The following is a 24,047-nucleotide window of genomic DNA, read 5'->3' on the forward strand; positions in this document are numbered from 1 at the left end:
CCTTGATGGCTTGTGTTTGGGTGCTGTGCCTTGTCCTGGTCCCACCTTTCCTGCTCTGTCTGCTTCCTGTCTGCCGTGAGGTGAGCAGTCTCTTCTGCTACATGCTCTCCACTATGGTGCACCAGCTCCTCCCACCGGCCATAGGATGAGATCTCAGTAACTATGAGCCAAAATAATTCTTCTACCTTAAGTTTTTTGTTGTTGTTGTTTTCAAAGATGGAAAGCTAAATCAGATGCCATAAACTATTCGTGCATCAAAAGTCTTAATATGGCAGGACATCAGTTTCTGATAAAATAATTATAGTGTGAAGGCCATTCCAATTTTTAAGTCACAGCAGGTGTGTGTATGTGTGAATTCACATATTTTGGAATGCTGATTCTAAATTGTTAAGGTTACAAGAGATGAAGACAGTATTGATGAGGAAAACAAAGATAGAAGCCTTAAATCAGAGAATGAGTTTTAAAGTTACAGTAGCTGAATTGTGTCTTGGCATGAGGATAGGCAGGCTGGCCCCATTGGAGCTGGAGTCCAGGAGCATTCTTAGATCCCTCTGGTCCCTGACTACATTGTCACTGCATGTAGCAGGTGGAGTGAGCTCCCATAAATGACTCTGGAGTAGTTAATACATGGATGCCAAAAAAGGACCCCATATCTCATACTCAGGAAGGTGTGATAGGCCCAGGAAAGTGAAGGTAGTAGGTGCTGAAGGCTTGAAAGGTTTTGGAAGCCAAACCTGGAACAGTTAGAAGATGGAACAGTTAGAGATTAAGATACAGAAGCCACAGTTTTTGGTAAATCAAAACTGCAGATGATGAGCAGAGGGAAGCAGAGGAAGGGACAGGTGAGTGCAAGTCAGGCTGTGGATGTCGGAGATCATTCATTCATTTGTTCACTGGTTCACTGTGTGTTATTGGGCACCACCTGAATGAAAGAACACAAATGAAAAAATAAAGGTCTCTGCCTTCACCTAGCTTGTGCTCAGGGAGGGGTGGCAGATGGTTGAACTTGGGCTCATCAATGTTAGGGTATCTGGAAGAAAAGGAGAATGCAGCCCAAGCCAAGGGGCAGTCTTTGAGGAAGAGGAAGCCAACAGATGCAGCTGTTTCTGAGGCTGTGGGTAATTTACATTGTCAGGAGCCACCTAGACACCGGAGTCTTGTGGAGCAGTGGTCTGCAGTGGCCTCCAGGGCAGTAAATTCTGGACACCTGCCCAGCTGTGCAGCCCACCACTGCCTGACTGTCTTAGTTACTTTGCTTGTTGCTGAGATGAAATAGCTGACACCCAAAGTTAAAGGGGGAAAGATTTATTTAACTAGCAGTTTGTGCAGGTTTTAGTCCATAATTGCCTGGCTCTGGGAGGAGGGGATAGCACATGGCAAAGGAGCAACAGTACACGTTTGCAAAAGATAGAAAAAGCAACAGTGAAGAGAGGGGACAAGCCTCTTTCTGTCCCTTATATTGTATGCAGGCTACCTGCCCCTAGGGCATGTGTAGCACTCACCTTGGCATTGGACCTTCAATCAATTACAAACTTCAGATCCAGCCATTTCTGAAAAGCAACCTCTCATTCCATTACTGTGTGAAGCTTTCAAACCATAACACTGGCTGATACAACAAATATGCCATCCTTCTAGCCAGAGAGCAATTCCTGTAGCAAAGCAATCACCAGGCAAATGTACATCTTAACTATTTGTGTTGACCTCAGGTGTGCTGCACTGGCTTGTCACATGTTTGATTCATGATATACTCTTTTCCTTGGTCCTTGTGTGACTGTCTTTTACTTAGCTATTTTTAACAAATGTTAATTACCTCTTGTTCACCCCCACAAAAGTCTTTGCTAATAACCTCTGTATGATTCCTCTGTCTTGTACCTTCCCGGGTGTGCTGCTTAATTTAACTTTTTTTTCTTTCTGACTTATTTTAAAGGTCAAGAAGTACAAAATTACTTCGGCTTATTGACTTGGATTTTTCATTCACGTTCTCTCTCTTGGATCTACCACCAGTTAATGAATATGACATGTATATCAGAAACTTCGGGAAGAAAAATACGAAGCAGGTTAGTTTAAGGCGATTTCACTCATTGACAAAATGCATGTAGAGTATCAGTTGTGTCTCCCAGGCTCTTGTTGTGGAGTTTCTGATTGACTTGGGAATGGTCTGCAGAGGCAGTGGTGTAGGAAAAGGCAGTCCTTCATTGCGTAGTGCTCTTCAGCTGTGGAGATGGTACAGACAGTCCGAGGGTTTCCCATAAGCCATGAGGAGTATAGATCGGTGATTCCTGTGCAGCAAGTTACAGTGTGGCAGAAGTTCTGTTGTAGTCAGGGGTTGTACACAGAGAACAACTAGGATTAGGACATGGAGTTTATAATATTTTTATAATGGTCACTGGAAGTTAACACAGGAAAATGCAGGAAATCTATCTGCAATACCAAAAACATAGATTATTTAGTCAAGAGCCTAAACCCCATGTTAGTGTCCCACATGAGTCCAGATAAAAACCCAGAGCTCAGGACAATGCCTCCCACGAGTCCAACAGGAGGTCCAGAGCCCACAAGAAGGACTCACACCAGTCTCTTTTACGGATCCGTGCCGGGAAGACTCAAGGGTCAGCGGTGGAAGCCAGAAAGTCTATGCCAGCAGGATGAAGGAACTGTGCTAGTGGGATGAGGGTTCTACGCTGGAGCCGAGAAGTCACACTCACAACAAAGACCAGGGCTATCCTGAAAGGCACCACAGCCATCCTCAGCGACATGGAGGCCCCGAGCTCCTCCGACGACAAGCACAGATGGGTACGTGCCAGGAAGCAGCGTGACGAGTTCATCCTGGAGACCAAGCAGCACATGTCTTCCCCTCTGGAGCCAGGAAGCAATGCTCGATGTGAGGACCAGAGCTTTTCCAGGAAAACCAACAGCTCAGACAGCAACTCATAGGAGAACCCACAATGTCTCCTTAACACCTCAACCCTCAACACCTCCCTTCTCCATCTATTTATCCTAGCAACTCTCCTCAGGTGGAGCATCTTCGCTCAATGCATGCCGATGTAATCCAGCTGGTGGTAAGTTGACCACCAGTTCTCAATCCATAACAAGTTCCCACTCTGAGTACAGCTTTGTGTGGTGCAGGTGTCTTGTCCAGGTTGGATTTGGTTTTCAGGTGCCAGATGAATAAATAGGAGTGAGTAATACTTGTTTGTATGAAATATTTACAAGCCAAGGACCTTGGAGGTGGTAGTTGCTGTGCATTCAGTGTGGTACCCTGTCCTCTCTGATTCTACAGAGATTTCAAGCCTGGTCTGTCACTGGGCCAGGCTACGCCATGTCTTGTTCATGCTTCCTCCTTCCCTCTGCCCTATCTGCCTGATAACTTCTGTGTCCAAGGCCTATTCTGAAGCACCAAGACCCTTTGCCCCATAACTTATGGTGAATTTTTTTCTCCTCTTTCAAAGTTGCTATTCTATCTCATGAAATTTTGTACTTCCTAATAATACTACTAATCTATAGTCATGAGATAGTCTAAATTCATAACAAAAGTATGATGCCTTTTTATTTTAAAGGCTGAGCATTTAAGCCAGCGCCTTGTGTATGTGAGGCAAGAACACCACAGAGGTTTCTCCAGCCTGGTATAAAGCGTTTGAAGTCAGATAGCATATCTTCTGTTTTCCTATGTTCCTGATAGTGAGGTCGTAAATCTCATGTCTACTTTAGTCTCCTCAGCAATCCTGGTTAATAGAAGGAGGGTCACAGCATGGACCCAGGGAAGCTGGCAGGTTTAACCCAAGTGTGCATGAGACTTACTGATCCTGAGTAGATTGTCTAACTTTTTGCTTGTTTTCCACATCTCACCAGTTATTAATAATAAAACTATCTTCATTGAAGTATGTAGGTAAATTATGTTGGTTTTACAATGCCAATATGTTTGTGAGAACAGCACTTGGGTAGGCTAGGTGGCAGTGTTTTCAAACCAAAGCTAAATTGTCCAATGTGATTTTTGGAAACTTTTTAGAAATTAGGCCTGTAAAGCCAGGTGTGGTGGCTCACACTTGTAATCCCAGCATTCGGGAGGCTGAGGTGGGAGGATTGTTGTGAGTTCGAGACCAGCCTGGGCTACAAAGTGAGCTCAAGGCCAGCCTCAACTGCAAAGTGAAACGCTGTCTCAAAAAAAAGACCAAAAAAAAAAAAAAAAAAAAAAAAGAAGAAATTAGGCCTGTATTTATCAAATATTTGAGACAAAAGCAATCTTTGTATGATCATTATTTATGCATTAATTCTTACTTTGACATTAAGAAAAAGACTTATGTTAACCTTTTAAAACTTGTAATTGTTTTTATTGCCAAATGTTAATTCTCCATACCTTTGTTCTTAAGGCATATGTTCAGTATAATGAAGATAATGTTGAACGAGACATTCAGACTGAAGACATAGAGACCAGAGAAGTGTGGACCCAACATCCTGGAGAAGGCGCCATTGTTTCTGGAGGTGCTACTTTGGTCTTGAATATCGCCTGTCTTTACAGTTTTGTTTTATTTTTATTTCCTTTCTTGTTTTTTCCCATTATGTCTTTCTCTGGTGTGGTTATAAGGCTATGAAAATACCTAGTATTGTTTGAGAGAAACAAACTCGCTTTTGTCAATGATTGCCCATGAGAGCTACAAGCAGGCTTTAAGAGTTCGGGAGAGGGCCTGGCCCTACCAGGATCGATAACCTGTGCTATGAGTCCCCATTCCAGACAACCTCCTGGACGTGAGGAACATACTGTGCTTCCAAGATGGGGACAGTCTGTTCTTACCCATATGGGGGATTTTCAGTTTTTAAAGTGTGGTTTACGGGGCTGGGGATTTAGCTCAGCGGCATAAGCGCCTGCCTTGCAAGCAGGCAGTTGTGAGTTCGATCCCTGGTACCGATAAAAATAAAAAGACCAAAAAATAAATAAATAAATAAATAAATAAAGTGTGGTTTACAAGTAAAGTCCATCAATACAGATTGAAGGTACCAACCAGGTATTCTGCAGCTATTTGTACATTAAATGCTTTTTAATTATTTTTCTTGAGCAATTGTCTCTATCTAGGCAGGAATTATTTCCTTTCCTCAGGTAAGTCTCATGTTAGGAGAGTAATATAGTTTGAGTATCCCTTATTCAAAATGGTTGAGACTAATATGTATTTCAGATTTTGGATTTTTGGATTAGGAATGCTTAATCTGTATGCCTAAATTTGTTACTTAAATAATGAATTGGTTGCCTTTTGTTTTGTTTTGCTTCTGTTTTTGTTTTTGTTTTTGAGATAGAGTCTTGCAGTACAGTTCATTGTGGTCTTGAATTCACTATGTAGCTCAGCCTGGCCTTGAACTTAAAGTGACTTTCCTGTCAGCATCCTGAGAATGAATTGATTCCTTTAACTACTTTCTACACTTAAATAAGATTCAACTTAGAGACTTTCACTAAAATGATATGCAATTGTTTTGGAAAAAAAAATTACTCGTAGATCTAGAAGACAGCTACATGTGGTGGCGCATGCCTGTAATCCCAGCACTGGGGAAATTGAGGAAGGAGAGTTGCCACATGTTTGAGGCCAGCCTGGGTTACATAATGAGTTCAAAAAACAAAACAAAACAAACTAAAAAAACCACCCCCCCCCAGGAAAACTAAAACAAACAAAAAAAACCAACAGCAACAAAAAATCTAGAGAATTTCTGTTTTTCTGGTTTTTCTTTTAGAACTCTTAATTTTCTTTTTCTTTTTCTTTCTTTTTTTTGAGACAGGGTCTCTCTTTATAATGCAGGCTAGCCGTGAACTCACTGTGTAGTCTAGGCTGGCCTTAAACTCAAGGCATCCCTTCCTGCCTCTGGCTCCTCAGTGCTGGAATCACAGGCATGCACCACCACGCCTGACTTTAATTTTCATTTGTAACATCTCTTTGAACTCTGAGATGTGTACAGTACAACTACTATAAAGTCCACTTTGGGGGTTGGGGGTTTAGCTCAGTGGCATAAGCGCCTGCCTTGCAAGCAGGCAGTCGTGAGTTCGATACCTAGTACTGATAAAAACGAAAAAAAGACAAAAAAAAAAAATAAGTCCACTTTGTTGACTTTATGTACTCTCTTTTTGCTAGGTAGTAAAGAAGGAGAAACATCTACTGCTACATTTGTACCAAAGATTAATACTCCGAGGTTATCTAACTTTCTCCGAGCAGCCTGTCAGGTATATGTTGTGTTATATAGTCTCTTCTGTGTGTGAATACTTAAAGATTTCAATGTATGTAGAAGCATAAGGACTATTGAAATCTTGGAGAATTTACAGCTTAGATAAATTAGAGTCAATTATTCATTTTCAGTTACTATTTTTTTTTACAAATCATCAATAGTACATTCATAAACCCTTATGTGAAAAGTGACCCTGGGAACTGTGTATTGCTGGAAGTACTGCCTGTGCCTCTGGGTTCTATAATCTATTTTTTTTTTTTTTTGTCTTTTTTTTCATTTTTATCGGTACCAGGGATCGAACTCACGACCGCCTGCTTGCAAGGCAGGTGCTTATGCCGCTGAGCTAAACCCTCAGCTCCTTTTTTTTTTTTTTTTTTGGTCTATAATCTATTTTTTAAAAAAATTTTTGTTACTGGGAATAAAACTTGGGACCTCATGCTTACCAGGAAGGTGCTGTGCCATTGAGCTATATCCCTGGTCCAGTTCTACAGTTTAATATTAATTTCTTATATTTAAAAATAATTATAAAACATAATTATAGACATATTAAGTTCACACATAAGCATAATGTAGGTATTTGAAAATAATAAATTCATGATTTTAAAAATTAATGATAGAAACTTCCAGATACATACAAAGATAAAGGAAATAGTCTTGTGATTCCTTGTGTGCTTCAGTAATATCACCTCATGGCCAGTTTGTCTTGTTTGACACCTTCACCACATCCCCCCAGCCACCCGTCCATGTGATCAACTTTTCCTTCATAAGTATACAGTGTAAATCTCTAAATAAATCCATGGAAGCATTATTACTAATAATTTTTAATATATTAAAATATAAAGTTGATGTTCAAATTTATTGTTATCTCAAACACTTTTCTATATAAGTTCCAAATTTAAATATAGAGCTGAAATAAACAGCTAAACATTGTTAAATCTTGACATGCCTTGTGTTAAGCCTACTTATCGGAGTTAGGCTTGTGTGAAGCCTGTGTATCAGAGTAAACTCTGAATACCTGGTAGTTACTTTGTCTGAATGCCATTTTTATATAGGAATCTGTGATTTAGAAACCTGTACATCTCACATAATTTTTTGCCCTCCGATTATGTTTTAGTGTAAAGTTCTTGGGGACTATAACAACATACCAGTTGGGTACAATGGCATGGGAAGAGGGAACATGGGGGCAAATGAAATGTAGACAGAGATTGGTCACCATGGGGCTGTGCCCAGTTCACAGCTGTGCATTCATAGTATCCTTGAGTCTTCCTTAGCACTCTTCCTGTCAGTGCTCACTGAGTGTGCCCACCCACTGCACACCATTCCAGTTTGTTCTTAGTGAGTGTGCCCCGAACACAGTCCTCACTGAATGTGCCCACCCTCGACACACCATTCCAGTTTGTTCTTACTGAGTGTGCCCCGTGCCCTCACACCCTCCCTGTCAGTCCTCACTGAGTGTGCCCGCCCACCGCACACCACTCCTGTCCTCACATCCTGTCTGTTTCTCCTGTACACCCTAAGGAGATGAGCCCTTTATTATAGTTGTAGGGATTCAGCACTGTCTTCTGTCTCATTGCTGGGACAGAATAGCTAGTGACCACAGGTGAAGGGAGGAGAGGCTTATTTCAGGTTACAGTTTGTACAAGTTTCAGCCTACGTCAGCTGACTCTAAGGTAGAGCAGGAGGCAGGCGGGCAGGCTGAGGCGAAACCACCCCAGGCAGTGAAGGGGAGGCAACAGCTGCACTTTGCACCCTGGCTACAAGTAGCCTGTTGGTGGCCTTCTCAGTTCCCACACCTAAACCAGGCCAAATCAGTAAGTTACCACGTGTCCATAATCCAGCCACATCCCCACCTCTGAGTGCATGTGGTTTTGGGGGGACATCTAGTTACAGTAAAAGCCATAACGAACACTGCCCCTGTCCAGGGAGAAAGAGTGTAATGGTTTTCCAGTGTTTGTCTGTTATACTGTGTTCATTTAATGGTGTTTGGTAATCAGCCCTTTCTCTTCCTCTGTGATTTCCAGCAGAATATCTGGTGGAAAAAAATCTCCTAGCATTTATCTTAATTGACCTTTTTTCTGTTTTTGTCATCATCATCATCATCATCATCATTATCATCATCTTTTTTTGTTTTGGTTCTGGGGATCAAACTTATGACCTGGAACTTGCCGGGCAGGTTTGTGCTGCTGAGCTAAATACTCAGCTTATCATCACCGTCATTATTATTTTGAGACAGGGTCTCACAATGTAGTTCATGCTGGTCTTGAACTCACTTTGTACCCCAGGCTGGCCTTGAACTTATGTTGATTCGCCTGCCTCAGTCTCCCCAGTGTTTGGGTAACAGGCATGCACCACCACACTTGGCTTAGTTTCTATTATTATTCAGAAAGGAGCATACATTTTTTAAGTTTGTCTGATATGGTGGAGCCAACATTTATTTGTAGAAGTGGATACGATGAAAAGTTGACAGATTGTAATTTACTGAGTGTAAAAGAATACTCACTTGTCTTTGAAAGGTGATTGCTGTTTTGCTTGAAGAGGACCATTTGGCCACTGAACCTACCTGCAATCCCAGGACGCAGGACAGCACCTTGTCTATCAGTGACAGTGCCTCCCGGTTGAATACCAGCCTGCCATTCCTTCAGAGTAAGAGGCCTTTCTGGAACATGGCTTGAATTTTGATTCCTAGACATTTATATTGAAACAATAACTGTAATATTGCATTCTATTTTAATGTGATGTAGTTTATTATATGTAAAACAGAGAGACAGTTTCTGCAGAACTGAAAAGTGAGTAGTTTTTCTTAATATATGTGTTAAATTTTTGATTAGAAATTTTAATAAGTTGATTAGAAGAGGTGTTACAGTAATTTAAATTAGTGAAATTATTTAAAAGCTGAAGACTGAGGTCATCTGTATTTGTTTTAGGTTATCTTTTTCCTCACAGTTGCTCAGCTGCTTCAATCTCTTGGAATAAAATAGAGGAACTGGAGCAGCACTGTGTTCAGGTCAGGCAGGGCTATGCCACCGAAGATCATAGTGGTTTCACTGGTTAGACCTGCGAAGTGGACGCTTCCTGTTTATCATATATATACTTAGATTTTTAAGTTTATCCATGATTACAGAGCAGAAAATGATAAATGCAGATATGACATTGAATGTAAAGAACACTTGCATGTAATTCTGTTAAGTTAGTTTAAAAACTGTGTTTATAAGACTAAAGTTTCTTTAGCTGAAAATGACATGTTGGCCTTTGAGAAATGCCACTAGCAGAGTAGGTTGTGGCCATCATGGCCCTGGTGTGTGTGTGTGTGTGTGTGTGTGTGTGTGTGTGTGTGTGAAAACACAGCAAGAAGGGGCCAATCCAGAAACTGACCTCTCTTCTACAGGTGAGGGCACAGGTGTGCTCCAGGAGAGAAGCCAGAGCCCTCTGTACTTCTGGTTCCAGGCGTTTCTTCCTTCCTGCCTGTATTTAGAGACAGATTAATGCGGGTTCCTCACCTTTTAACATTCACAAAAATCTCATTGTTAACTTAAATCTTTACACTGTTTAAAACTATTTTATTTTAAACCAAAGAGTTGTCTCACTAGAAAAATAGTAAGCCATCATGTGTGTAATATTTAACACCCTGACCACACCCACACCCTCACCCAAAGAAACAGAAGAGAAGGTGCAGAGTGGAGTGGCAGCAGATATCAAAAAACCTCCTTCAAATATTAATACACATTCTGAAGAGACCAACCATATATGAAAGGAGTAGAGATTTTTCTTCTTGCTTACTCTTGTGTTTTAGTAAAATAACTATTGGAGTAACAGAAGAAAAATGAGGTCAGGGCAGAGCGTAAATTGACACAGTAAACTGTCTCATTGTTGTGAACCTAGCATTTGACTCTCATAACGTCCGGGTCTTTGGTCAGACACAGTGATGCCTCAGCCTTCATAGAGAATTCTAATCTTCTGTATCCTACGCTCCACTGAATAGGACAGTCAGAAACCTCCGTCACTTAGGACTAGGAAGGCAGCACACGTGGTAGCTTTTCCTCATGTTAGGTGGTCAAGAAGCACAAACTATCATGGCCCTTCCCTGAGGGGGTGCAATGTGCTGGGGAGGAGCCCTGGGGCTGTGGTGTGCATGTGGAAGGAGGAGACACCCGTGAGTGAGTTGAGGACCTGGTGGGTGGGTGTGGACCTGAGTCATGTGTAGACGAAGTGAATCCATTCCTAGCACAGGGTTGCCACGTGGTACCAGGAGTCTAAAGTGTTGAAGTTCCCAGTAGTAGCGTCCTAACACGTTGCTGAGCAGAGGGGCTGCTTCTGGCTGTCCTTGGTGTTGCCTGCCCTGAGTTCTGCCCTGGGCATGACTGCCTGCTTCTCTGGGAATTGCTGGCAGACAGGAGGAGGCACCCTGCTCAAGCTGTGTTCCATCAAAGCTGATTGTTCCTCAGCAAACCGCAGTGTTGCTTGGACAGAGTCCTCAGGTACGGGCTATGGCCTTCACTGAAACCCAGATTTCATAATGTTTCAGTTTTGGAAGGATCAGGTTTGTCTCTACATTAGTTTGAAATGTATTTGAGTATTCTGACATGTTAATCATATGGCATCTGGCAGATTGCTAAAATGCAAAAACATTTTTTTTATCTTGTCCCCAGACCGCAAGGTGTCCTACTTGCATGCCTCTCAGGTTCAGAGACAAATGGTGGTCTCAGTCCATGATTTACCTGGAAAGGTATTCACCCAGCCGCTGGACTACAGATACATCCTCTGTGTTTGGGATATTTGGCAGCCGTCAGAGCCCCAGAAGGTGCTGATATGTGAGTCCAAGGTACACTCAAGGAGAGAAGTATGAGTTTTCTGAAAGGAGGTGAGTGGAGAGCAGAGGCACAGAAAGAACAGGGGGAGAGCGGAGGACAGCAAAACGGTAAAGGCCAGGGTTTGTCTCATAGCCACTTTACCTGTGCTGCAGGGGTATATTTGCCTTGACTCTAGAAATCCTTAGTTCAGAGGCTCAGTGTGGACTGAGATTATCCTGGGCCAGTAGAGAATAGAAAGTGGGTGTAGTTATAGGCCTAATATAAACTGTGGTCTACTCTGAGCACAGCTCTTATATCCTAGAGGTGATCTTTCTGGGTCCTGGGTATTTTGAAGATTTCTGGAAAGCCGTGCAATTTCCTGGAATGGTTTGAATTGCTCTACAGCTTACTCCAAGCACCCCCACCCCACCACCTCTCCATGTCTCTGGCCTGGCAGGTCCCCTGGGAGGGCTACCCTTTGTGTTTTTGCCACTTGATTTGTAAAACATCTTGTTTACATATTCTTCACCTCAGCACCACTGGTTCCCTCAAAGTCACAGAGTAGAACTTGGACAGGTGCTAGGGGCTTGGAAATAAAGACTTTTTCCAATACAAGATGTAAATAAAATGACAAAGGATGCAGTTTTCATCCTGGAGATAAACAGGAAGGATAATGCAGCGATTTGTGTACTGGGATGTGTGGTTTGTGATGGCAGCGATCCTGCAGGGTAGATTTGTAATCTCTCCTTTCCATCTGTGGAAACTAACACTCAGTCAAGTTAATGGGTTTGTTTTATGGATTTTCTACCCCTTACCCACAGCTTCCTGGAGTGAAGGTTTATAGGGCGTCCATGGGGTAAAGTGAGAAGTGCTGCGTGCTGTGGGGTGAACTTAGCCTCGGTGAACACAGCCTCACACACCCCTGTCGTCTGCTCCCTGTTTCTCTTTTCAGGTCACGTGTTGCAGCTTTAGCCCTTTTAAAGCATTTCTGCTGTTTGCTGGCACTGCGCACGGCTCTGTTGTTGTGTGGGATTTGAGAGAAGACTCCAGGATACATCAGTATGTGAAGTTGAGTGGTGGCCCTTGGACTTTCAGGATACCCACGTTTTCCACTGGTCAGTGTCACTGGTCTGCCAGTCATGCGTCCCTAGAAAAGTATGACAGATTTGAGGTTGAAATCTCAAATTTATTTGTATTTGTTCATTAAGATTATCCAGAGCATAGGATCCACGCCATGGACAAAAGAGGCGTTTCATAAATAGAACAAAAGCAAAGTTCACTGAGTCACCCTTACCCAGTAGCCAGCAACAATGGAAATTTTGTATTAAATTTGTGGATTCCAAAACATTTCAACCAAAGAATTGTGAGATTTAAATTAGCTTAAGGTATATTAGTATGTGGATGGTTCTGTGGTATAGTTACTAATGCTTGAAGTAGTAAAATCAGTCACTCTGTTGGGGATGAAAAGAGAACAACCTGACTTCTTGGGACCCTTAATTGTACTCAGGTGAGCAAATTCCACGGTGAGACACCACATCAAGTAATGAATACTTCCTGTGTCTAGGACCTTGTCGGGGGCTTTGTATATGTCTGCGCACTTAACTCTCCTAAAAGCCCTGGGTCCCAGCACTCAGAATTGTGGGATGTTTGTTTGAAGCCAGGCTGGCTGTACTCACCTGGAATTACCCGACACCATGCACCTTCCCAGGGCGCTGGTGTCTTGTCAATTGAAGGCCCAGGTAGAAGTCTCTCTTAGGTTCTTTTTTTGTCTGCATGTGTCTGCTCGCTCTATGGGCACACCCACACCACACTGTGCCAGTATGCGGTGTTTGTATCACTTCTTTCCCACCAACCATTGACCTGTTTTCTACCCTACAGTCATTCTTTTTCCAGATGTCATAAGAATGGAGTTGTAAGTAACTCAGCACATGTGGGGTTCCTCGGTACCACTGGACATTGCTGAAGACTCTGTCTCCTCTGCTGAGTGGTGTTCTGTGGTACAGATGTCACAGGCGTGTCGCTTAGGTCCCCAGTGGCTATGTGGTTGGTTCATCTCTGTTGTTGATGATTATGGATAGTTTGTACCTGAGTGCCTGTGTCTGTATGCCTGTCCCACTTTGCATTCTCTGCAAAACATGAGTTTCCATTTCTCTACATCCTCACAGAACTTGGTAGTATCACTTTTTGGGGAAGTGTTGGAGTTCTGCAAGCAAAGGGAAAATAAAGGGTCGAACACACTAAAGCTGCCGCCCGGCCAGCCTAAGCAAGTAGCTTTTATTGAGATAAAGAACAAAGAACTCAAATTACACATGCTTAGATTATATAACTTGTTTGCTTCTTGTCCTTACAGGTCCTCGAGTTTTTACCTTGGGGTAGAGGCAGTGTTTCAAGGCCTGCATTTTTTCCTATAACATTGTTGATGCATCCTGGACAAAATAGAGTCAGTTGTGGCTTCTCTACAGGGAAGAAAACTTTTCAGCTTTTGTAGTAATTGTGTGATGACTTCTTATTGTGGATTTGACTTTTATTCCCTAAACCTAGTGATGTTGTACCCCTGTATCTTTGTGGGTACATCTGTTTCAGTGTTTTGCCCATCTTTTATTGAATTGCTTTCCTCCTAAGGTGTTTTGTTTTATTGTTTCTGCTGGGGTTGAACCTGGAGCCTCGTACATGTTAGATACTCACTCACCACTAACCACTCACCACACCCTAGCTGTCATCTTACTTTTTGCCTTTTTTCTTTTCTTTTTTTTTGATCTATTGATTTTGTATCAGATATGTTTATTTGGTTTGATTTTTGAAGAGATTTGGTTGGACTCAGCATATTGAGCTTTGGGCTTCTGTTTCATGCTTGTATTTGTGGAACAGTGAGAAGTTTCCTCAGCTAAGTCCTTTGATTTGTATCTCAGTAGCCTGTATGGAGCCTGACTCCCATTCCTTGATGCTCTGTGATGGGTGTTCTAGGTCAGAGAGCTCGGCTGTGTTAACTGGTAGTTGCCTTCTGTAATGGAGAACGTTGCTTGCGTGGTAGTGGCTGCTGAGGTGGTATGTCCTTTAGCCTTGATTTTTTGTTTTTTGTGGTCCTGAGGGTCCAACTTGGGCCTTTCCCACTGAGCTACATCGCTAACGATTCTGTATTTCTTATTTTGAAATAGGGTTTCTCTGCGTCAGTGAGTTGCTGAGGTAGGAGTCAGATTTGAGAGTCTTCTGCCTCAGCCTCTCGTACAGACATGTGTACCAGCTGCCACACTCAGCTCTGTTAGCTGTGGTTTTGACGACACCTGGTTTCACTCCTCTTCTAGGCTAATGCCATCCAGAGACATGCCCTGGCATTCCTTCACTCTCCAAACCTTCCCCCAGTAGAGGACTTGGGACTCTGGCCTCAGAGTGAGGTCTCCCTTTCTGAGGTGGTTTTGCAGGAGCTTCCTCAGTCTCAAACATACTCTCTTGGTTGGCCTGTTTTGGCCTTTCTTCCCTGCCTTTGAACCATGGTCAGTGTTGATGGCAGCAGCTGTAGGACATAAACACAAGCTTTCGTGCCTGTTTCTCCTTTCCCAAGTATTTGAGGTATGTAGTTCCCATTCCCAGTAGTGCTGAAAGCAAGCTCCTGGGTCAGGTATGTGTGCTTCAGGGAGATGTGAGGAGACGCTTGGGTCTTTCAGACCTGCGGCCCTCTGTGTTTGTCTGCAGAGTATGAGTTGCGTTTCTGGACTGTGTTACTCACATTTGGGTGCATGGGTTTTAATCTCTAGATGGAATCCTGATCTCGGTGAGCCACCAGAGTCCTCTTCAGGCAGTAGAACCCATCTCCATGTCTCCAAGCAGGAAGCAGAACTTTGTGCTTTCGCCCTTTTCTGCTCAGGAAGGTACAGTGTCCTCCTTCCTTGAACCTTGCTCTGGAGTCATGAGATGTGATTTCCTTGTTTAATGCCACTTCTCTTCTTTCATTTCTGTTTTCATTAGGAGCATCAGGATTATCATTCCACATCGCTTCCTTGGATGAGAGCGGGGTTCTTAATGTGTGGGTGAGTCAGGTGTCCAGGCTGGGTAGGAAAGCACCTACATCTTGGGTGGGGCTCAGGGAAGGAATCTGATAGTGGTGCAGGACTAACATGGGAAATCAGAGCAGGCTCGGTAGCTGGTTCTGGGGAGACATGATACAGAGCTTCACCCGTAGCAGCAAGTACAGGGTCCTGCTGCAGGCTCTGGGCCTGCCTTAAAATCGAAACATGGTACCAGTACCAGGGCGGGGGCTGAGAAGAGGACTCTTCCCGTGGGGCAGAAGATCTGGCTGTTGATGAGGCCATGAGTGAGGCCAGGAGTGAGGAGTGAAGAGACACTGAAAGAAAGAATTAGTAAGATTTAACACATTAGCCCGAAAGTTAATGGCTGGTGTTTTTTCTGGAGCAACTGAATTTTATGACTTAATACTTTCTCTTGTCTTAACCTAAGCTATTCTTTGCTTAAATGATTTCATAATTATAAGTGATGTCATTTATTTCATATTCCATTTTTAGGTGGTGGTTGAATTGCCAAAGGCAGATATTGCAGGTTCAATAAGTGATTTAGGTAACTATTAAATTAAAAAATTAATTTTAATATTTACTAAAATGAATAGAGATGAAAGATAACAATTCCTTCTTTGAGAAATGAACACACAGTCACCTCAGCTCTTGAGCCTGTGCCATCCCTCACTGCCTTCATATGCTGTTCTGGATGAGCTCTGGCTGTCTGTGCCCACATACCCTTTCCAGAGCACTCAGTGTCAGGGTCTCTGCGTCCTGCTTACCCTGCAGGATCCTTCCTGGTGTTGGGCCAGCATTCACCCAGGCATGCCTGTATCCCGAGCGTGAGCACTGTGTGCCTGGGCTTTGTCTGGGTGGGTCAGATGGACTGAGATGAAGCACAAATGGGTGTAGAAGTTTGTTTATTTTTTCCTTTTTTTTTTCTTTTTATCCTTGACTACAATGGATTTGAAAGAGTTAGTTTATTCTGTATAAAATGTATTTGCATCACAGTGTTTTATAGTCCCGAAGATGCACAGCAGTGTGTTTCTCTGTTAGAAACTACTGTTTGAAAGCACTGTTTATCCACATTACTCTCAAGGGGGAAGGGACAGTGTCCCCAGACACTGCAGCCACCAGGTGCCTCCAGGCTCCATCACACAGGCCTGAGGTGCAGGCTGAGCCTCGCCTTTCCTTCACTGTGAGTGCAGCACGGTGTCAGGCAGACCATCGCAGAAAAACACAGATTGTGGTTGTAACATGATTTCTAGAGCACAGGGTCTGCCTAGGCCAGGTCGAAGAGGAGGGGTTACAGGCTGCCTCGCCTCTGTGGACAGCAGCTTGAACTTTATTGTGTGGCAGCTGTGACTGTCCTTTTCAGTACACACAGTTTAGTCTTTATGTACAGAGGTAGGCAGCTCTTCAGCCAGAGTTTTAATTTCAAGGTATTGAAATCTGTTCTTGCCTTTGCAGTAATTAAAGGGAGGACCACACTGGGACATACTAGGAGGCAAAGTCAGTGTATGGTCCAGCCATCAAAGCCAGGGAAAATGAGGAAGAAACAGCAGAGCAATCAGGACTGAGAAATCAGCTCTGTGTCATGTGTGTGGGGAGGAAGCTAGGGACCCAGCAGGACAGTTGATGAGGCTGACGGAGCTGGGAGATGCCTGTGCTTGCTGGCAAAGCCTGGGGTCTCAAGGTCATCTGTAAGGTGGGGAGCTCTGTGTGCTCCTGTGGATCATCACTGCTGTGAACTTGGGATGTGATAGGTGTGTGTACTGCCGTCTGGACTGAGACCAGTGGGTCTGGACCCTACCCCTTTCACCTCAGGACACGCACGGGTGCCTCTCAGAAGGAAAGCTGCTCGTCAGTGTACTTTGGTATCATTTCTCAACATAGGAGTGAATAAGCAGTGAATTTCTTAGTTACTTTTCTTATTGCTGAGACAAAACACCCAACACCCAAAGTTAAAGGAGGAAAGGTTTATTTAGCTCATGGTTTGTAGAGGTTTCAGCCCATAGTCAGCTGGCTCTAAGGCAGGGTAGCATGGCAGAGAGGCAGTCGCAGAGGCAAAATGGTTCATGGTAGGCAGAATGTAGCAAAGCAAGCAAAGAACCTTAGCAGTTTTTTTTCTGCCCCTTTTATAATCTGTTTGGGCTACCAGGATTAGTAGGGCAGTACCAAGTCAATCAGTGAACTGATTTAGGCCATTCTTGATCTTAGACCCAGCCAGCTCTATAAAAGCCTCACCTATGACTCCATGAGGCTTTGGGGGGACATTAGATACAAGCCATAATATGAACAGTGCTGGTTTTACTCACCAAGAGGAACTTTTGTTCTGCATGTCTGTTTCCAGGCCTCATCCCTGGAGGGAGGATTAAGTTGGTGCATAGTGCTGTGATCCAGTTGGGTGGCAGGTGAGAGCCCTTCCCACCCTCAAAGCCTGTTTCCTGCAGAAACAGCAGGACCTGAGTGATGGCAAGTGTGGTGAATAGTGTCAGTGTGAGACCAAGACATATTCCTTTATTTTCCATTTTGCTATTTAATTTATTTATTAGTAATGAGTCAGTTTAATAGATACCTCTTCTCATGTGCAAACACCAATTTTTGATAAAAAAGAATGCTTCCTATCTTTTCAATTGATACTCTCTGTTTTCCACCTTGTTCTAATGCAATCCTGAAATTAAAATTAGACGAAGTTTCAGGAACCAGAAATATTGATAGAAAGTTTTATTTAGAAGTTGACGCATACAACTTAACATGACATAGAAATTCTTAGTAAATGGGTAAATATTATTTGTACTATTTTTATGTTCCATATAGACTTGTTCCCAAAGATACAGTTCTTTCTCCTTTACCCAGGGCTATTAATGTAAGAATTACCCTTCAAAAACTCAGTCTCTCAGCCCAGTTCTTTCTCCTCCTCACACAGAATACCTCTATTTTGTGTTAATGAATTTGCATCTGTTTAGAGATTTTAAGCCAACTTTACTTGATTTATATATAATTCAGAAAGCAAATCATTTGTTTTTAAAAGTCATCTAATGTATCTGAGCCCAGGGCATCAGATTTCCACAATCACAGACCCATGGGCCATGCTGTTCCCTGGCTGAGCTTCTTTAGGACTATTTTTATCTGCACTGTGACCCTTCTCACTCAGGCCATGCATTATATTTACTTTATAAATTTCTGCAGGGTGTAAATGTGTACTCAAAGAAGGAATGCATCTCAAGTATCTGATGCTGCATCTTTCCCAGGCTCTCAGTGGTGTCTCCTTTCTGCAGAGGGAGAAGGGACGGGCTGGTTAGCTTAGGATGGGCTCAGCTTTGGAGCCAAGGTGTCCTGGAGGTATTTGTTACCACAGCAGGACCTCAGAAAGGTACAGACTCCCTCATCTGCTGATGGGATACTGTGGTCCCAGAGTTGGCCAGAGCAGAGAAGCCAGCAGAGAAGCTGAGAGTGGCCAGACCCTGACTCTGACTGGGCATCAGGGATTGGGAGGCACCGGGGTGCCTCTCTGGGCAAGGATGTATACTGCATGACAGAAAAACTACACACAAGCCGAATGTGATTGCTACAAAGAAGGGAAAACTGCTAAATGCCAGGAACAAGGAGGGGACTCAGGGACATAAGCTCCAGAGCTGAGGTGTGACAGGCTGGAGGTGGGTGGGGGCCTAGGCCAGCGCAGGCCTTCTCCTTGTGCCTGTGGCTGCAGGTCCAGACAGGAGCAGGAAGTGCTGGCCTTGCTGGGGTCCAGGAGACGGAACTGGGTGTTCCTCAGAGTGAGAGCAACAGAGAGCTCACTGCAAAGGAGGGAGGTGGGAGCTAGGGACTGTGACCTCCCCACTGCCTGTGGACCTGCACATGGCAGCAGAGAGACGCAGAGTCCCAGACAGCAGTGGGCACAGGGATACTGCCTGTAGGGAGGAAGACTTCACAAGCTGGGGCTCACAGGATTCCCACAAGCAGTCTGCAGAGATGTGTTCGTGCATAAAGAAACACCTGACACACAAATAACTTGGAGTGCAATCTAAAATCCCTTCAGAAATGAAGCTATCATTTATGAAAGTCAAATAGCAGATTAGACACAGCTGAGGAAAGAATTAGTGACTAGAATTATCTGCAACAGTTATCAAGCCCACAGTAGCAGAGCAAAAAGGAAGTGGCAAACAGAGTTAAACCTTAGGGTGTCTATGTGGCCCAGTCTGTTATAGGTTGGGGCCAAGTGAGTGTTCAGGGTCTTTACCTCGAGCTTTCACAGTTAACATGTGTTCACTCTGCTGTCTTTTTCAGTTCTTGTCGTAAGGATAGTGAGTTCTGGGGCACCACACAAACCCTAAACATCAAATTTTTGCCTTCGGACCCTACTCACTTCGTTGTTGGTACAGATGTGGTGAGTCAAGTTTTACATTTCATTATATTACTCATCCTGTTCTTTCCCAGAGTAATCTGACACACATGTTTATCTAAGGTTAATTTACTGTTGCTTGGGTTATAGTGTTATTTACATTGTTTCAAGAGTAACATCTTTGGGCCAGGGATTTAGCTCAGCAGCTCAAGTGCTTGCCTGGTGAGTGTGAAGTCCAGTACCAAAAAAAAAAATCTTTGCCCAACTCATACCTGATACTTCTCTTTGCTCTTCGTTGGTCTTTCTGTTTTTACTAGGGTCTTATAACTCATGGCACAAGGCAGGATTTGAAAGTATCTCCCAAATCATTCAAACCTCAAGAGTGTGGGTTAAGAGCAGTGAAGGTTAATGTGATCGACTTCTCACCTTTTGGAGAACCAATATTCCTGGTAAGAAAGTGTTTCCTACAGCACCGGTTCTTTTCTGTGGCATTATTGCCAGTGGGCAGGACATGCTGGTCCATCGGAAAGTCTTGGAAGTTGATTATTTAATCATAGATTAGGTTTCAGGGGTCTAAAAAGAAAAAATGTGAGGTTAAAATAACAAAGTAAAACCAGTTAGTGCAGGAATTTGATTCTCTTAAGAAATACTCTGCTGATTATTTATCATTTAACATACAAAGATTAAATGTCAGCCAGCCCTGCAGTCCCTAATCAGTGTGGCAGCTTTCCCCTTCCATGTGATGGCCATCAACCGTTTAAGGGCATGCAAGGCTGTGACGTTTGTTTCTAGTGGGGTATGGTGCTGCACACCCAGCATAGTCTCAGCACTCAGGAGGCTCAGCAGGAACACTGTCTGAAATTCAAGGCCAGCCTGGACTACTTAGTGAGTTCAAGGCTGTCCTGAACCACATAGCCAGACCTTGTCTCAAGAAACGAATAAAAGTTTATTTTTATATTTCATTTTTACTCCCATTCTCATTGATTTTCTCTCTTTTTTCTTTTGAGTATATGAAAGATTATTTTTCTCTTTATAAGCTAAACAATTGGTCTTTTGTTAAATCCACTAAGTTTTTTTTCTGAAAATTTCAGTCCAACAGGAATATATAGCCACATTATCAATGCAATTTTTTAAAAGGTGACTTGTTTATACCCATGGAGCCATGCTTCATGACCTGTGCTTGCATTGGTGAGGCTTGATACTGTTAAGACACTCACGGTTCATGGTTTCACCACTGTGTTGATTCTCAGGGTGGGGAGCGCCTCCTTGGCAGAGCTGGACAGGTGCTCACCTTTCCAACTCATGGGGTTGGTTTTAGTTTACAATTTTGTATCAGAAAAAAATAAACAGTCTGTGTGTTGTGCAAATTGAAGAAGCAGATTTTCAGGAAACACACCTGGCCGCTATGCTTAGGTCCGGAGAGAGCAGTTCACAGTTGTCCCTGTCACACAGGCCGGCTGCTCAGATGGAAGCCTCCGGCTGCACCAGATGAGCTCCGAGTGGCCACTGGCACAGTGGAACAGCAGCACCGGGGGGCATGCCATCACTGGCCTGCAGTGGTCGCCCACACGGCCAGCCGTGTTCCTGGTCCAGGATGCTGCATCTACCATTTATGTCTGGGACCTCCTGCAGAGTGACCTGGGCCCTGTGGCCACACAGCCCATCTCTCCAGACAGGTGAGTGAAGCAAGGACAGGTCTGGAAAGCAAATGGTCCAATCACCTTGCTTTTTCTTGAAATTCTACATTTTGTTAAATTCTCCAGTTTGTGTAGCTGGGGAAGGAATCTCATTATCCTTTTGTAAAGAGGAAGGTAAAAGTGGCCAAAGTCAGGTGACAGCTTGAAAGAATATCAGGGGTATACTGATAATAGCTGGCAAAAAGTTAGGATTTGAATTTATTTCGTTTGAGTACTAGGTATACTGACATTATCCTAATTATTAAAAAATTAATCAAGAGCTGGATACGGTGACACATGCCTATAATTCAGCTACTCAAGAGATTGAGTCAGAAGGATGGCAAGTTTCAGGAAGCCTCAGCAACTTAGCAAGACCCTGTCTAAAAAAGAAATCAAGAATCATAAAGAATCCAGAGTATGGGTCACATATGAACACATAATATACCCACAGATTGTTGATCTAGAAAGTCTATAAGTATGTCATTTGTTAAACAGTATAGTATTTATTGAGCACTGACTGTGTGCCTGAAGCTGGTCCATGATGGGCATGTGTGTGGTGATCAGGATGCGAGAGCTTAGGGTGAGTGTGAGTTAGAGCACATGCATGGTAAGAATATCACAGGGCAGCTGTGGGCCTATCTAACCACTGCTGCCCCAGAACTCCTCCCGTGTAAGTGCATGAGTTAAACAAATGATGTTTATGCTCAGTTATTTTTCCATAGCTGTAAAGAACAGAAAGAAATGAATAGGAAGGCAGGAGTACAGGGAAGATTCAAGCAAGGGCTGACAGCTCACCTAACCAGCCTCACACATGCTGTGGTGCCCAGGACCTGTCTCCTGGGGTCTGAACATAGGCCAGCAGCCCTGCCTGGAGGATGCCCAGGAGCTGGTAGTACCTGTGTGGTGGTCATAGGTTTTCTGCTTCCCTTGCCTGATTCTGTCCACCATGCCCTTTGTCCAGGAACAGTTCTTTTTTGTTCTTGAGACAGGGTCCCACTATGCAGTGCAGACTAGCCTCGAACTCATGGTAATCCTCCTGCCTCAGCCTCCTGAGTGCTGGAACTACAGGCACGAACTGTCATGCCCAGCTTGTCTAGAGACGGTTCTACCCAGGCTGTGCACATTTGTTTGAAATGATGCCACATCCGTGAACTGCATCTTGTCCATACCCAACAGTCCCGATGCCAGGGAAACCTTCAGGGTTTGCACCATGGGTGGCCTGCAAGGCGGCAGCAGTTGGACATGCCGCCTCAGAGGTGCTCAGTGCTGAGTGGTCAGGGAGGCTGTGTTTCATGACCTGCTCCTTTAGAGGCTCCCCTTCCCTGAAGCCCTGTGGTTCTTTCTGACTGCTGGTACCCTGAGTGGCCCTGTCTCAGGCTGTGTCACCAGCAGATCCCTGTAGCTCTGCCTGCATCACTGTGTGGGGACCCACATGGTCCCATGGTGCCAGTGCCACTCAGGTGCAGGCTGCATCTATGGACATTTGCTGGCTCCCCAAGAAGTTCCCTGGATGCCAGGATCTACCTGAGGAATTGGAGTCCTGGGCAGGGGTTTTGGGGCCTGAGTTCCCAGCTGAGTCTCACAGGACAGGTAACAAACAAGCTGGGCTGGGCCAGTCTGGGAGTGGGCAGGTGGGACCAAGGAGACCCAGGAGGCCAGTCAGGTGGTCTGGAAGCCTCTGGCTGGGGACAGGCTGGAGTGTGGTGAGGTGAGATGAAGGCTGGGTGGAAGAGGGTGGTTGGATGGGGGAGTGTAGTCTGTGTGGCTTGGCCTGGAGTGGGGTGTAGGAGAGGGTTGGGGGCCATGGCAGGGCCATTTACTCCTGAGTAGATGGGAGGGAGAGCAGTCTGTAGATGCAGCACTGACCACTGTGTGACAGTATGTTCTTCTCAGCTTCTTCACAAGCAGTTGGTCTGCATACCTCTAAGATGTAGAAATAGGTTGTGAAGCACTTCCTATCAATTTCCATATATTTGTTTCTGGTGTGACTTTTCTGTTTTGGGGGGTGTTGTTTTGGTGTTTTTTGGTACTGGGGATTGAACTCACAACTGCATGCTTGCAAGGCAGGCACTTATGCCTCTAAACTAAATCCCCTCTAGTCTGACTTTTCATGTCGACATCAATGCTTTTAGAAATCCTCTTCTGGATTTTTCCTCCCTTGGAGGAGACAACTTGGAAGACAGAGACCTAGGGAAGTCTCATGCATGTCCCTTCTTGCCTACAGGCTGGTGGCCATGACTGTCCTGGGGGAGCCGGAGAGGCCCAGCGGCAGCTTCCTGGCTCTGGTGCTGGCCAGGGCCTCAGGCACAGTGGACGTGCAGTACCTGAAAAGGCAGTGGGCATCCAGGCAGGCGGAGGAGGGCCAGTGGCTGTGCCTGTTCCTGCAGGAGGCCCTGGTAGAGCGTGGCTGAGGCAGCTGTGGGCGTGTTGGGAGGACTTCACTGGTATAGCACCCAGAGTCACTCTTGTACCTGTGTGCACTTTACAGAAGATTACTTCAGTGTTCCCACGCATCATTTTTGAATGGAAATAACATTTTTATACATATTAAACTTTGGGGGAAATACTGAGTCATGTCCAGTAGGCTCTTTTCTGAGAGTGTTTCTGGTTATTTTTGGAAGGGCTTTAAAATATTGTCACATTTATTATTAGATTTTAAACAGTCCACCTTGAAAATGTATTTTAATGGGATGTTTTCTTATTCATGCATACAGTAATAATTAAAGGGAATTACTCCACTGAAATGACTTTGTGGTCGTGCTTACTTGACTTTCCTTGAGCACTGAATATCTGAGTGTCACCCACAGGGCTGAGTTTAATGCACTTATCGTTACGTTTATGAGTAATACAAGGAAGTACTCTTGAATCACCCACCTCAGGTGTAGGGCTAGACAGTGCCTTGGGCCACGTGTGCTGCTGTAGAAATGCCTTAGGCAGGTGAATTATAAAGGCCAGAGATGGTTGCTGACATGGAGACTGAAGCCCAAGACTGGGGTTCTGTGAGGCTGCCGTCTGACCGGGGACAGCAGTGCGC

General features: G+C 44.2%; 1 protein-coding gene across 5 annotated transcripts in view; it reads left to right on the forward strand.

Moving 5' to 3' along the window:
• The window catches only part of Dync2i1 (dynein 2 intermediate chain 1), a 57,317-nt gene extending 33,560 nt beyond the window's left edge, over positions 1-23,757 (forward strand). For all 5 annotated transcript variants that reach the window (XM_003469442.4, XM_005003501.3, XM_063250855.1 and 2 more), the window contains 14 exons: positions 1,928-2,057; positions 4,365-4,476; positions 6,108-6,196; positions 8,712-8,841; positions 10,845-11,017; positions 11,938-12,100; positions 14,738-14,851; positions 14,949-15,010; positions 15,503-15,554; positions 17,346-17,406; positions 19,283-19,382; positions 19,655-19,786; positions 20,790-21,013; positions 23,238-23,757. In XM_003469442.4, the coding sequence (XP_003469490.2) occupies positions 1,928-2,057; positions 4,365-4,476; positions 6,108-6,196; positions 8,712-8,841; positions 10,845-11,017; positions 11,938-12,100; positions 14,738-14,851; positions 14,949-15,010; positions 15,503-15,554; positions 17,346-17,406; positions 19,283-19,382; positions 19,655-19,786; positions 20,790-21,013; positions 23,238-23,424 (1,729 nt within the window). In that variant the 3' untranslated portion in view covers positions 23,425-23,757. The remainder of the gene's footprint in view (positions 1-1,927; positions 2,058-4,364; positions 4,477-6,107; positions 6,197-8,711; positions 8,842-10,844; positions 11,018-11,937; positions 12,101-14,737; positions 14,852-14,948; positions 15,011-15,502; positions 15,555-17,345; positions 17,407-19,282; positions 19,383-19,654; positions 19,787-20,789; positions 21,014-23,237) is intronic.
• Positions 23,758-24,047: the final 290 nt, after the last annotated feature.

Source organism: Cavia porcellus, unplaced genomic scaffold (assembly GCF_034190915.1).
Source record: "Cavia porcellus strain 051 isolate PalLab524CR breed Dunkin Hartley unplaced genomic scaffold, mCavPor4.1 scaffold_6, whole genome shotgun sequence".
Lineage (NCBI taxonomy): Eukaryota > Metazoa > Chordata > Mammalia > Rodentia > Caviidae > Cavia > Cavia porcellus.